Genomic DNA, 13334 nt, shown 5'->3' with positions numbered 1-13334 from the left:
TACATGAATAAATAATGTTTGTCTACAGAGGGCGCTATATCAAAACAAGTTAAAAAACATGTGTACTGTGCGTATGCAGATTAATAGAAGAGATGGGAGGCAACAAAAAAAGAGCCAAACCACCAAAACCAATTGCATCTGAAAGTATCGAAAGCAAGAAAAAACAGGACGGTATGAATACAAATTAAGGCCCAGGGTACTTCATTGTGCTAGCAAACCACAGGCTACTAGGCCTATTAGGTTCCGCTATGAACTAAACCTTTAAAAAGCTAGGCCCTGATGTGAGGCTCTCGGCGTAGTAGGCCGGCGTGGCTGGGCACTCGCTGTTCCTGTGTATTGACCTGTACCAAGTTTATTACGCAGGCCTAGGCTAGGTAGTAGTTAAGACTCCAACAAACAATGCTGAAATTAAACTAGAAAGTATATTTTCCCCTTGTTTTTGACACTATTTTATTACAATACAAAAAGGTAATAAATATTATAATTAATACTGAATTGAATACATTACTAAATTATAATAATAGCCTATATTATATAGTTATCGCTACCATGGAGGTATAGTTATACTATACTAGAGTACTACTGAATAACTTAAACTGAAATTGGGATAAACATTCCTGGTGTAAAGAAGAATAGAAAGAAGACAATAGTGATACTGACAATTCTATTTTCAGTTCCCAAGAAATATGCCTTTGATAGTCCATCATTGGATGGAAAAGATGAAGATAAATCAATACTAAAAGTAAGCAGATGTTTGATACTTCCTCAAATCAATTCGTTATTAGAAATATATGTACTATATTCCATTCATATCATATTTAATTATCCTTAAAAACAACGTCGTAATACATACAGAACATGGATAATGTAAAAAAAATACTGACTCGCCACATTGAAATATACACACAAAGATAAAATACAAAGAAATGAATAAATGACAATTTGTATACACATGTCATAGCATTATTATTATAAATGTTATTTATCTGTAATTTAATATTTTCAATTAATTAGGTAAAGCTTCCTTCTGGCATAGAAAAGGAGATAATTTCTGAAATTCTGAGGCTGAAAGAAAGTCAAGATGCAAAGAAACTCTCTAGTAGAGTTACTGCCAAGAAACTCACAGTAAGTCATTTTTTGTTTCATTAAAATTTAAAAGGCAAGTCAATTAAGGAATTTTCATATTTCTTTTTCTTTATAATCCACTTTGAACTAATCAAAATTACCGTAGAGTCATGGGTTTTTGTCCATAACTGACTCTTGACAGAGAAGCAGGTGATCTGATAATGAGAGAGTGATATGTGAGAATGGTAAAATCGAGATCTGTTTGTACCATATTGTCCTGTGGCAAAATACATTTGCTGTATTTGCTTCTCCCATGAATGAGACAAGCATTGGTCCATTGTACAAGATTCAAACCATTTTATTTGTGCACTTAAAATGGAATTTTTTTTTTTTTACCATATTTAATGAGGATGATCCATCCAGCAATTGCTGATCATTAGGGACCCTCAGATGTTCACAAGACAAACATATACACAAGATAATCTAAATAAACAAAGTCTTTGGAAGTGGAGTTGTCATTTTGTCCTTCGAAAAAAAAATTCATTTTGCTTGGCATAATTAAGACAATAAAACTACAAAGCATGAAAAATTACCTGTAAAATGTATTTGATTGTGATATTTTGTATGCATCATGAAATAACATTATGATCTTTAAATTGCAGGACTTCTACAACTCATTGTCAAATGTCGGTTTCCAACACAATCACATTTCTGATGCAATGTCACATGTTATCAAGAATGGCGGTGACCTCCATGATGCGCTTGACTGGCTCTGCCTCAACCTCAACGATGGTAACTTTTCAAATAAATTTTGCAGTAAAATTTATTTAAGTACTCAAGGATCCTGATTCCAAATGATGAATGACGTACTGATGGTATGAAACACTGTAGTTTTTCTTTTTTTTTATAGCTCTCTTGCCTCAAGGTTTCTCAGCTGAATATATGGTTGTGGAAGAGAAGCATAAACCAAAACCAAAAGTAGAAAATGATGATGGTGAGAGAAAAGAACAAGAGAAGAAACAAAAGGAAGAAGCACTGAAAAAAGAACAGCAATTAAAGGTAATTGTATAGATAGCTTTAGAGCAAACAAGTTTACGGAATTGTGTCCCTTTGGGCTAGCCATAGTATATTGCCTGTACTCATTAAACAACTCCACAGCTTTCCATTATGAAACACCTAAAACCCGACACCTAACCATCTCAATATCTTCTCCACACACTAACAATTAAAGAAGCAAGATTTGAACCAGGGATATGTATGTAAACACACATGCACAGCATCCATTGCCTAACACTCTAGGCTAACCAATTGCTCTTTGGTACAGTATAAGGTTGCCTTATATTATTATTATTATTATTTTGAAAAAGTGATCTCTTTATTCATGAATTATTAATCTTACTTATTTATGAATATGTATTCAAAACTGCATTGATATTATAAATGTTTATATGAAACATAGCTTTTACTACTGACAAAACAAAGATCTTTTTTTGGTATCTGTTTAAACTTAATATAATTTTCTTTCTAGCAAGAGAGGAAGTCGGATACCAATGTCACGATGAAAGATTGGATTTTGAAGTATGCTGAAGATTATGATGATGACAGCGATGAAGACATGGTCAATAGTGAAAATATAGAGGATAACATTACTGACCCAGTGAGTGAGTTCTGTTCAGTGAAAAACGCATATATATTCTGATAGTAGTCTAGTGGGATGCAGTAGTGATATTGTTTTGAGCATCATGCAGTGTCCATAAGCGCTAACTGTATACCAAATGTCAATAGCCACCATATGCGATCTAGTATCATGGTTGCAAGGACCAGTACTAGTACCCAAACGAGACCAAATAATCACAGTATAAAGCCTCACTCTCATTATCAAAAATTAAATCCACAAAACAATTTTCAAAATAGGTTTGTCACTGATTTTGAATGTGTTTAAAGCCACTAAATATTCCTTTACAGAATGAGAGATATATTGAGATAAGAGCGAAACTTTGGGATGCAAAAGAAGAGGCAATTGCTGCCAAACAAGCAAAGGATCAATCTGCAAAGAAGACCATTGGAAAGAAAATCAAACAGTTGAAAGATGGTAAGACCAATGATTGTGATCCATAGAGGTGTTATACAACTAGAGAGTCAACTCCAGCACTATCACAGCTCAAAATATGAGCCACTATGGAGAGTATGGTTGCATCCTGAATTAAATTATCTTATATGCCAGTCTGCTCACTACTCAGTCAGACACTATTACGCCTGTGTTATCTGATTGTTGAACATATCAACACTACAACATTCTATAAATGTGAAAATTCAAGACTTATACCAAAATATTAATTATTTTATTGCAGTCAACAGTATACTTAATTTAAAAACTTTGCTGTATAAATCTATGCACACTTTGGCCAATATTCTCTCTGATTGGAGAAAAATTGTCCGCTGTGTTGCGTTCGTGATAATGATTATGTGTGTGTTTTTTTACTTAGAAATGTGTGAGATTGAAAAAATGGAAGGATTCGACAACCGATTAAAAGAGGAACAAAATCAAGGTGGTGGAACTAACAACCCAGAGAATGCACAAACAGTGAATCAAATTAATAAGCAAGTTGGAAAGGAAAAGGATGGAAAAGTAGATGAAAAGGATGGAAAAGTAGATGAAAAGGATGGAAAAGTAGATGAAAAAGATGGAAAAATAGATGAGGATGAAGACATTGGTGCATTTGCATTATTTGCAGCTGCTGAAGAGACTGCAGATGCAGTTGCAACTACAGGTACGCAAAAAAAGAATTTAGTGTGAGGCTGCACAATTAATTTATTGGCACAAACTGCTCAGGAGCTGTGTTAATGCACCATAACATAACATCTATACTTTTTAATTCTAGAATCACCTAAAACAAATCATAGTGAAGAAAAACGACCCACTCTAGACGTGCGTGACTTTGCATACACTCGTCAACAATGGACGGGCAAATCACCGAAACAATTTTTAATCGATTGGTGTCGAAAGAACTTGCCAAAGAGTCCTCCACCTAAGTATGAAAAAATAAGTTGTTCCAAAGGAAGGTGGAAGAGCAGGTAGAGTGCCATATTTACTTGTTGTAGCTATGTAAATTATACTGGTGTGGGTTCGAAGCATTGCTATGCCTTTTTTCGCCCGTTGGTAGGTTTTTATCTGCTTGGTCATATTGTCTTATGTTAAGTCTTATCGTTTATCTTTAGAGTAAAAATTGATCGCAAAGCTGATGGAATTTTGAGTGTGTGTCCTGATATTTTGACTGAGAACTCTATGGATGCTCAGCACTTGGCTAGTGTACTGGCCATGTGGAATCTTTGTCCGGGGCAGGTACGAAAAAAATAGAAATTTACAAATGGACAAATATATTATACTGTATATTCATACCTAGAATGTGCATTTAAATGATTGGTTTTACTTGAAAATTATTTTATGTCAGTCTATATAGTTAGTATGATTGATGTTCACCAGATGATGATACAAGGAACATTAAGTTTGATAATGTCGATACCAGTTTGTTTATTTTGTACTTACAAAAAAAAGTGTTATTTTCTAGTCAATTCATCAGCTGTTGCCACCGCCTTATCGCAATGTTTGGTTGGAGTGGAGAGATGCGGAGATGAAATCAAAACAAGAAAGCAAACAAGAAAAAAACAAGGTAAAGGTAAAACAATTGTCAGCAGATATACATATTGCTTTTGACATTTCATACAGTAAAGTATAAATAAAACCTTTTTTTTTATAATACTATTGCTGATAATGCTTTAACCAAAGTGCTTCACAATAGGTATATGTAGTTCCTCATAATACTTTCACAGTAGACAAGATGACGTCACATTCATACTTCTCCATTCATGTCGGGAAGGTACTCAATTACCTCTCGTAATGACAGGGACTGAAGTGTAAGCAACTGGACCTCCAGTCTAGTCCAGTCTAGTCCTTATCTAGAGGACTTGTTCTACCACAAGGCTGAGGAGAGCTTTTGTCCTGTGTCAACCCAGAGTTAAACAAGCCAACTAACTCATCTTTCATTTTACAGCCTAGGGATGACTTTGTAGCAAAACTAGTAAAGCAGCTAAAGACTGTAAAAATCACAGAAGATTCCATGGACACTGAATTTGAAGAAGTTGAACAATCATGGGAAGATCGTGAGCAATCATGGGAAGATCGGGAGCAATCATGGGAAGATCGGGACTGGAATGATGTAAGTCATTTAAATATACAATTCACCTCTCTCCAAAATGTTGAGAGATAACTGCTATGTAAAATATCAATGTTGAATGAATATTTTGTGTATATACAGTAGTAAAATAAGAATTCTTTCAATCATTAACAATAATCCTATTTTTTTTTTAGGATTTGCCAATTTCTAATGAAGTGAAAAAAATGACAAAGGTGTCCCATGCAAGATTATGTAATATTTACCAGTCGAGACAGGTATGCAATAAACAACATGATGATATCTTGCTATATATATAAATCTTTTGGATGTTCTACAAATACCCTTGCATAGCCCAAAAGGTTATCTGAAAAGTCTATTTTTCCAATTTGAAAATGGGACAGTCAACTATGGTACCTAAAGGTATGTCGGCTTAAATAATATTGACTATTCGGTACATTTAATGTTCACAGTAATAACATCAAATTTTATTTTCAGCGATCTGAAGAATTTCAAAGACTATTACATACAAGACAAAGTTTGCCAGTGTTTGAATATAAGCACGCCATCTTAGAACGAATTGCAAGCAACCCTGTAGTGGTAATTGCTGGCGAAACAGGCTGTGGCAAAAGCACCCAAGTGCCACACTACATACTTGAGCATCTGCTACTGGGTGATAGCAAGGCTGGCCTTAGGAGTATTGTTTGTACACAGCCTAGAAGAATATCAGCCTCAAGCTTAGCAAGAAGAGTATCAGAAGAAATTGGTGAAAATGAGCCTGGAAGTAAGGTAATAACGATGTACAGTATTGGTTTTCTAAATACAGTAAAACCCCTATTAAGAGGACACCTTCAGGATCAAACAAAGAATAGTGGTAGTTACTGTAGGCGTACTGACCTCTTGTCCCTTCACATGAAAGTGTCCTCTTAGTAAGTGTATCCTCTTAGTAAGTGTGTCCTCTTAGTAAGTGTGTCCTCTTAGTAAGTGTGTCCTCTTAGTAAGTGTGTCCTCTTAGTAAGTGTGTCCCCTTAGTAAGTGTGTCCTCTTAATAGAGGTGTCCGAAACGAGTGGTTCTATTGTATCTCATGTGCAAGATATTGTTTGAGGAAAGGCTATAGTCTATCTGAAGGTCTTAAAATCAATTTATAAAATGCTTTGTTTTTTATATAATAAATACTACCAATTAGCAATTTGCACTTTTTAAAAATATTTTACAAGCCGCTATACGATATATTAGAGATATTTAATTTATAGTACTAAACACACATATTTGCTTATAGGACTCCCTATGTGGTTACCAAATTCGCTTAGACTCCAAACAGACAAGCACAACTCGACTTTTATACTGCACGACTGGAATACTTCTACGAAGGCTACAGATTGACCCTATACTAGAAGAAGTTTCACATGTTATTGTGGATGAGGTAATTTAAATTAGTCTAATTTTAATGCTGTTATATTTATATAGCACTTTTAACAATCAGCACATTGTCCCAAAGCGCTTTGAAATAAATGAGATTGAAATAGATAAAAGATTGGATTACAAAGAACATCTTCTTGGATCAAAACAAACTGAACAATATTTATAACAAAGCAGAGTCATGATAAATTGGATTTCACAAACTGAACAAATATCCAAGTAGTGATTTTTAAAACTTTTTTAATCCTCCAAAGGTTCATGAAAGGAGTGTGCAGTCGGATTTCCTTCTAATACATTTAAAGAAACTTTTGAGGACCAGAAGTGATTTTAAAGTGTTACTAATGAGTGCTACAGTGGATAGTAGCAAGATATCTGCATACTTTGGCCATTGTCCAGTGGTCAATATTCCAGGCAGGACATTCCCTGTACAGGTAAAGACCATAGATATGATGTCCCAGCGACATCACAGATCTCATTCGTAAAGCTCTGTTTACACTATCAAACTAGTTTATTTTGACAGCAAACGTGTGATGAGCTCAAATATGGTAGTCATATGCCCAAATATGGTAGTGATATGACATCATCATGTCCTTATAGTTAAAGTTTTTTATTAGGTTTTAATATTTTTATTGTGATATTATTCTAAAGGTTCTTCATTTAGAAGATGCCATAGAGAGAACAGGTTACAATTTAGATGAGGATTCACCATATGCATTGAGGCGTACCACTGTGGAAGGCCAAGCTAATGTGAAAGTGACCGGCAAGGCTGGTCATGTGAGCAACGTCAAGTTAGCATGGGAAAAAGAAGATTCTAGTAACATTGATATGGTATGTGTGTGTGTTTTTTTTTTATTTTAGAAATTTACAAAGATAAAGTTTAAATGTAAAAGAATTATGTGCTTAGATAAGATTAAGGACCAGAATTTGTGTCCTGAAATAGAGATTAAGCGACTACAATACAGGAGAGACACAGCACATGGGACCTGATAGGTGGGAGAATGCAATGTAAAAACCACAAAAAATTTATTAAAATTGTATAATTCTGATTTTATTTTAGAGTGGTCTTTCATCGGATATGTTCGGTAAACGCACGCGACATGCTGTCTCTTATTTAAATCCAGATCGTATCAACATGGATCTTATATTGGTAAGCAGTAAAACAAGACATTATTATACAAGATATCTCATTTAACACCGCTTTGGAAGATAAATGAAGTGGTCCATATGAACAGTAGGATATTATCATTGCCAGTTCTTTGCTTTAATATTTAATGCTGTCTTTTTTCCTGTCTATTTTTAGGAATTACTTAAATCTTTTGAAACTGATAGTGAGTATAGTTCTATAGAGGGTGCTGTTTTGATATTTTTGCCTGGTTTAGCTAACATTCAAGAGTTATATGAAATTCTACAAAGTCACAAACTTTTCTCAAACCCAACAAAGTAAGTTCATTTCATCTATTTTCCTACAAAGATAATCACCAAAATTGACATACAGTGGGACCTTTATACTGTTTTTATTTCAGACAATACTTTCTAAAGCTCTGTCTACACTATCAAACTATAGTTTGACAAAAAAAGTGTGATGTGCCCAAATATGGTAGTGATGCTTAATATGGTAGTGATTGACATCATCATGTCCTTATATGGTCACATCACATTAAGTTTGAGCTTTAATCACAAAGGAATTGCATACTGCAGTAGAATCCCTATTAAGAAGACATAGAGTGTCCCCTGAATAAGGGTTGGCTCTAGTCACATGTATTGTGAGAAATTGTCCCCTTAATAAGAGTGTTCTACTGTATATCCAATAAAATGTAAGTGTTTTATATTCATTCCTTACATTTTATTATTTTAAAGGTACACTGTGCTAGGCCTGCACTCTGTGCTTTCCTCTCAAGACCAAACACTAGCTTTCAAAACAAGTCCAAGTGGTGTTCGTAAGATAGTTCTAGCCACAAACATAGCAGAGACCGGCATCACAATACCTGATGTTGTGTTTGTTATTGATGCTGGTAAAGTAAAAGAAACAAGGTATGCTGTGGAGCAGTCAGGTGCTCCTCTTTAAATTCTAAGCTCCCTGGCTTTGTCCTCTTCTCCCATACTACCCATGCAGATTAGCATAGTTTAAATATTTAATACCTGATTTTGTGTTTTTTGTTGCTGCTAAATGAAAAGATAAATGAAGGATCTGACAGTGGCTTCTCTTTCAAACTCTTAGTTGAGGTACATAACATTTTTCAAGTATGCAGAAAATCCGTGAAAAAACAACTGCTTTGTGTGTACTCATTTTACCATAAGAAGCTGAGCTCAATTTTAACTTCCTATAACGGATGATAATTTATAGTATTATTAAATAAAAATCTAATTGTGTATATAGTAGAAAAGTTCAATAGTCCATTACTAAGATTATGTATTTGTAGATATTTGGAAGGCAGTCAGATGAGTGTTCTAGAAGAAACCTTTATCAGTAAAGCAAGTGCTAAGCAGAGACAAGGCAGAGCTGGTAGGGTACGCAGTGGCTTCTGCTTTAGACTGTATACACATGAAAAGTAAGTGCAGTCCATTAAAATCACACCCTCATAAAAACCTGAATTTTCTTATGGTCTCAAATGTGTTAACATTGACTTGAGTATGTTTTAAATGCCTATTAAGCAGATGTGCTGTAAACTATCATAACATCTGATTAGGTTCTGGTTGTAGAACAAATTATCTTGAAAAAATGAACAGTACATCATTCAAATTGTCCAACACATTAAGTGTTACCCTCATTCTTCCTGTACAGCCCTAATTTATTGCTTTGCCCTTTGGATTAGAATTTCCGATGTTGGTCCAGCCATACACTGTGTATGTAATAATGTGTATTTAATAAGCTTTTTATTTGAAATGTATTCATTTATTACCCAATTTATTTATCTACACCCCTGTAGCATTTTGTTTACATTTATCTTCAGGTATAATTCTTTGAAGTCATATACCATTCCTGAGATCCTCAGAGTTCCGCTTGAGGAGCTTTGTCTACATATTATGGTTAGTAGCATTTTTATTAGTACTACATTTTTTACTTTAAATATGTCTATAAATTATTTACTGTATACATTCAATTCCTACTAAAAAGTTATTGTAACCCTGAATTTCAAACTGATTTTACTTCCAGGAATGCAAGCTAGGCCAGCCTGATGAATTTCTCAAACAAGCCTTAGATCCTCCACAGGGCAGCAGCATCAGGGCTGCCATGTCTTTACTTCAAGAGATAGGTGCATGTTCATCTGATCAGCCTAGCTTAACTGCTCTTGGTCATCACTTGGCAGCATTACCGGTTCATGTTCGTATCGGCAAGATGTTACTTTTTGGAGCCATACTTGGTTGCTTAGAACCTGTGGTAGGTGTAGTAAATAAATACTTAATGTAGCAACACCATTATGGTGGAAATAAACTAGGCCAAATACTGTAAATTCATGCAATATATTTTCATGTTGGTTATTACCATTGAACGGTCACAAATTTAAATGTCGTTTGTGGGTGTGGCTAACAGCGAGACAGTCTATTGTCACTCCTTAAAAGGATCTGTATTAATTGTTATTGAAAGTGTCATTTGAGTCAACAGCATGGTTTCAGAGGCTTTGGTTCATATGTTTTGTATTCATTGTTTTGTTTTTCACAATAGGCAATTGTTGCTGCTGCCATGACTGACAAGTCACCGTTTGTGGTACCCCTCGAGAAGAGAGGTGAAGCCAATGCAGCAAAGAGGGCATTGGCAATAGCCAACTCGGACCACATAACAATATTTAAAGTGTACTCGGGGTAGGTAGAAACCAGGTGTAGAACATACATATTACAGGTGTTATGTTAAATAATTTATAAACATTGCATTACTGCAATAGGAAATACCTACAGTATATTCATGGAGGAAAAAATAAATTTATTATTTTTTTCCTCCATGCTATGTTTCTATCTGTTTAGGTGGCAGGAAGCCAGGACTCGTGGTAGAAAGGAAGAGCACCAGTACTGTCAAAGAAATTTTCTGAGCCGAACATCATTGCTTAATATTGAGGTAATTCCAATATCATTTTCATTTCCTTGTTTTACCTTGTTATAATTGGTGTATTTCAGACCTGTAGTCATACATTTATTGACTGCAGATTAAGCTACACCAAACATTAATTCTGTTTAACAACATTGAAAACATTGATGTTAAAGAATTCATTAATGTTTATAGTTAACACAAACAGTTTTCTATGAATTATATTGTTTTATGATAATATACACATGTGATTTCAAAGGTCCTAACTTGGAAAACTGAAATATTCGAGAAGCTTTATAAAAGTGCGACCTAAACATTTTTCCAAATACATTCGAAGATATAAGATATGTTTTTTTAAATCTAAAGTACTGTAAACAATGCATTGTTAAGTGAAGGTGGAAAGTAAACACATTTTTCACTTTTAAGCCTAGTAGTAGAGCCTAAAACTAAATTGGACAATTATGAATATGAATACTGATAAAAAAAAATTTTTATATCCAAAACAATCTTGAAACTTGGGAGGTCTCTGATTATGTGCACATGCCCTTTTAATAGGATTTTTTATGTTCTTTGAATCTTCAGTTTTCAGAGTATTCAATAGTACATGTATTATCATCCACAACTTGCTGTAATTCCATTGTGTGAATACACTAACTAAAGCAAACCGATTATATATATTTTAAAATCCTTATTATAGAATGTAAAGAATGACCTTATGAAATTGATTAAATCCATTGGCTTCCTGGACAACTCAACTGGCAGAACATCACAGACTTCCTCTGCTGCATCATTTACTGAATCTGGTGTGCTAGAGATCAGTAAGAGCCAATCTGCATGGCAGAAGAACTCATTCAAGCTGACAACAGAAAACATTCAATTACTGAAATCCGTTCTGACTGCTGGATTGTATCCAAATGTGGCGAAAATAAATTTTAAACCATCAGTAAACCCTTTAGATAAAGATGAAAAATTAGCCATGGTTGATACAGCCAAAGGTGGAGCTGTACTACATCCAGCATCTGTCAACAAAAAAATCGCTTGTCATGGGTGGATGGTGTTCTTGGAAAAGGTTAAACAATCGCGAGTATTTCTTCGTGATTCTACACTGATTTCTCCATATCACTTGTTACTGTTTGGTGGCGGTCTTTCTATACAGCATCGAGAACGTATCGTTTCTGTGGATGGATGGATTCAATTTAAAGTAAAGTTTTTTATTTTTCTCCTGATAAAAAGTATAATATACCTACTTGATGCATTTCTTTTTTGTTTGCTTGATAATGTTGGTGTAAATTGGAGCTGGTGTTTTAAGTAATAACATCCAGTTTAAGGAACACCAAACAGTAAACATGTCTGGAAATCGTAATCTTAATCACAAGTTGATTTAAGAATTTTTCCACAGACATACAGTAAAATTATTTTTTGTTTTATATCTACTGAAGTAATTATTTTTCTACCCATTTAGCATATTAGATTGTATCTGTTGTTTATTTTGTAATGGAGTTAGTATTTCGAATGTATGCCGGTTTTAATTACCTCACCCCACCTGTAGCACCAGTTAATTGTCCATTCCTTTTTTAGGCATTTGCAAAAACTGCTGTTATATTCAAACAGTTACGTGAACTACTTGATGTTATATTGATAAAGAAGTTACAAAATCCACAATATGATATACACAGTAAGTAAACATAAATTCATGTTTATACTGTAGATGATAACCAATAATAATGATAAATAGATAAATTCACAATATTTATTAATAATTTTTTTTGTAATACTATACTATCATTAATAAAAAAAAATTAAATGACATAAATAATAACAATAATATTGTATCGTAATGATTTTATTGTTCGTACTGATTATGATGTTATTTGATTGGATTTTCATTATTAATAATAACTGTACACAAGTAATCCTGGTTTTGATTGATTATTTTGCATTTAAAATAAAAGTGTTAATTTTTCTCTTATTATTTCAGATGAGAAAATTATACAGCTGTTAATTAGTCTAATACAAGCAGAGCGGTGAAATATGCAAGATGTGAATAGACGTTAAATTTATGTGTAAAGCTGTTAATTAATATTGTTTACTGTGAGAATAATAGACTTGTCAGTCATTCAATATACACAATTAGTTACGATAACGATAATTGTTTGAGCCGAGCGGTTAATGCAGGGGCGCCGTTTATCGTACCTAAAGAGCCAACAACATTTGGCTGCGAGTGTGCCTTCGCCTACATTTTATGAAGAACGGAGAATGTGTACAATTTTGGTTCAATTCTTTCATTACTGCTAAAATTACATTCGGAGGAAAGCCACAAATAAACACCTAAATGTCTAATCTATTTTTTTCTGAATCTGAAGTGTATTGTCATTTTAAATATGTTGTATATCATCTGTCTGTAAATTTGTATGAAATCATCACAGCCAAACGTGTTTAGTCACATCATATATATGGCATTTAACTGTGTTCGATAAACTAAATTGAACAGCACTCTCTATTGATGTCATGTTTATAAGAGATGAATATGCGGTGACCATAAGACCATTAAAATCTATAGGGTGATCCTTTTCATTGTAATTTATTGGTACCTGGAGACTGATTAGCAAAAACAGTGTCTTGACATAGCTGACATTTGCCTGACTGCTATAGGTAG

The 13334-nt window shown here is 33.9% G+C and overlaps 1 protein-coding gene across 1 annotated transcript; it reads left to right on the top strand.

The window, feature by feature from the left end:
• The first annotated feature begins 91 nt into the window (after nt 1-91).
• On the top strand, nt 92-13258 carry LOC140040313 (ATP-dependent RNA helicase dhx29-like). The gene is made up of 28 exons (XM_072086153.1): nt 92-171; nt 675-742; nt 1015-1125; nt 1728-1857; nt 1976-2124; nt 2594-2722; nt 3031-3157; nt 3552-3836; nt 3948-4140; nt 4285-4408; nt 4635-4736; nt 5118-5282; nt 5435-5515; nt 5736-6026; nt 6518-6661; nt 6912-7088; nt 7306-7485; nt 7715-7804; nt 7958-8097; nt 8515-8688; nt 9078-9206; nt 9609-9684; nt 9812-10036; nt 10322-10458; nt 10618-10708; nt 11376-11879; nt 12257-12353; nt 12657-13258. The coding sequence occupies exons 1-28, from the start codon at nt 93-95 to the stop codon at nt 12704-12706; spliced, it is 4248 nt and encodes a 1415-aa protein (XP_071942254.1). The 5' UTR covers nt 92; the 3' UTR covers nt 12707-13258.
• Nucleotides 13259-13334: the final 76 nt, after the last annotated feature.

This window comes from Antedon mediterranea, chromosome 2 (assembly GCF_964355755.1).
Source record: "Antedon mediterranea chromosome 2, ecAntMedi1.1, whole genome shotgun sequence".
Taxonomy (NCBI): Eukaryota; Metazoa; Echinodermata; class Crinoidea; order Comatulida; family Antedonidae; genus Antedon; species Antedon mediterranea.
Note: the sequence above shows the minus strand (reverse complement) of the source record. Positions and strands in the feature narration are given on the sequence as shown.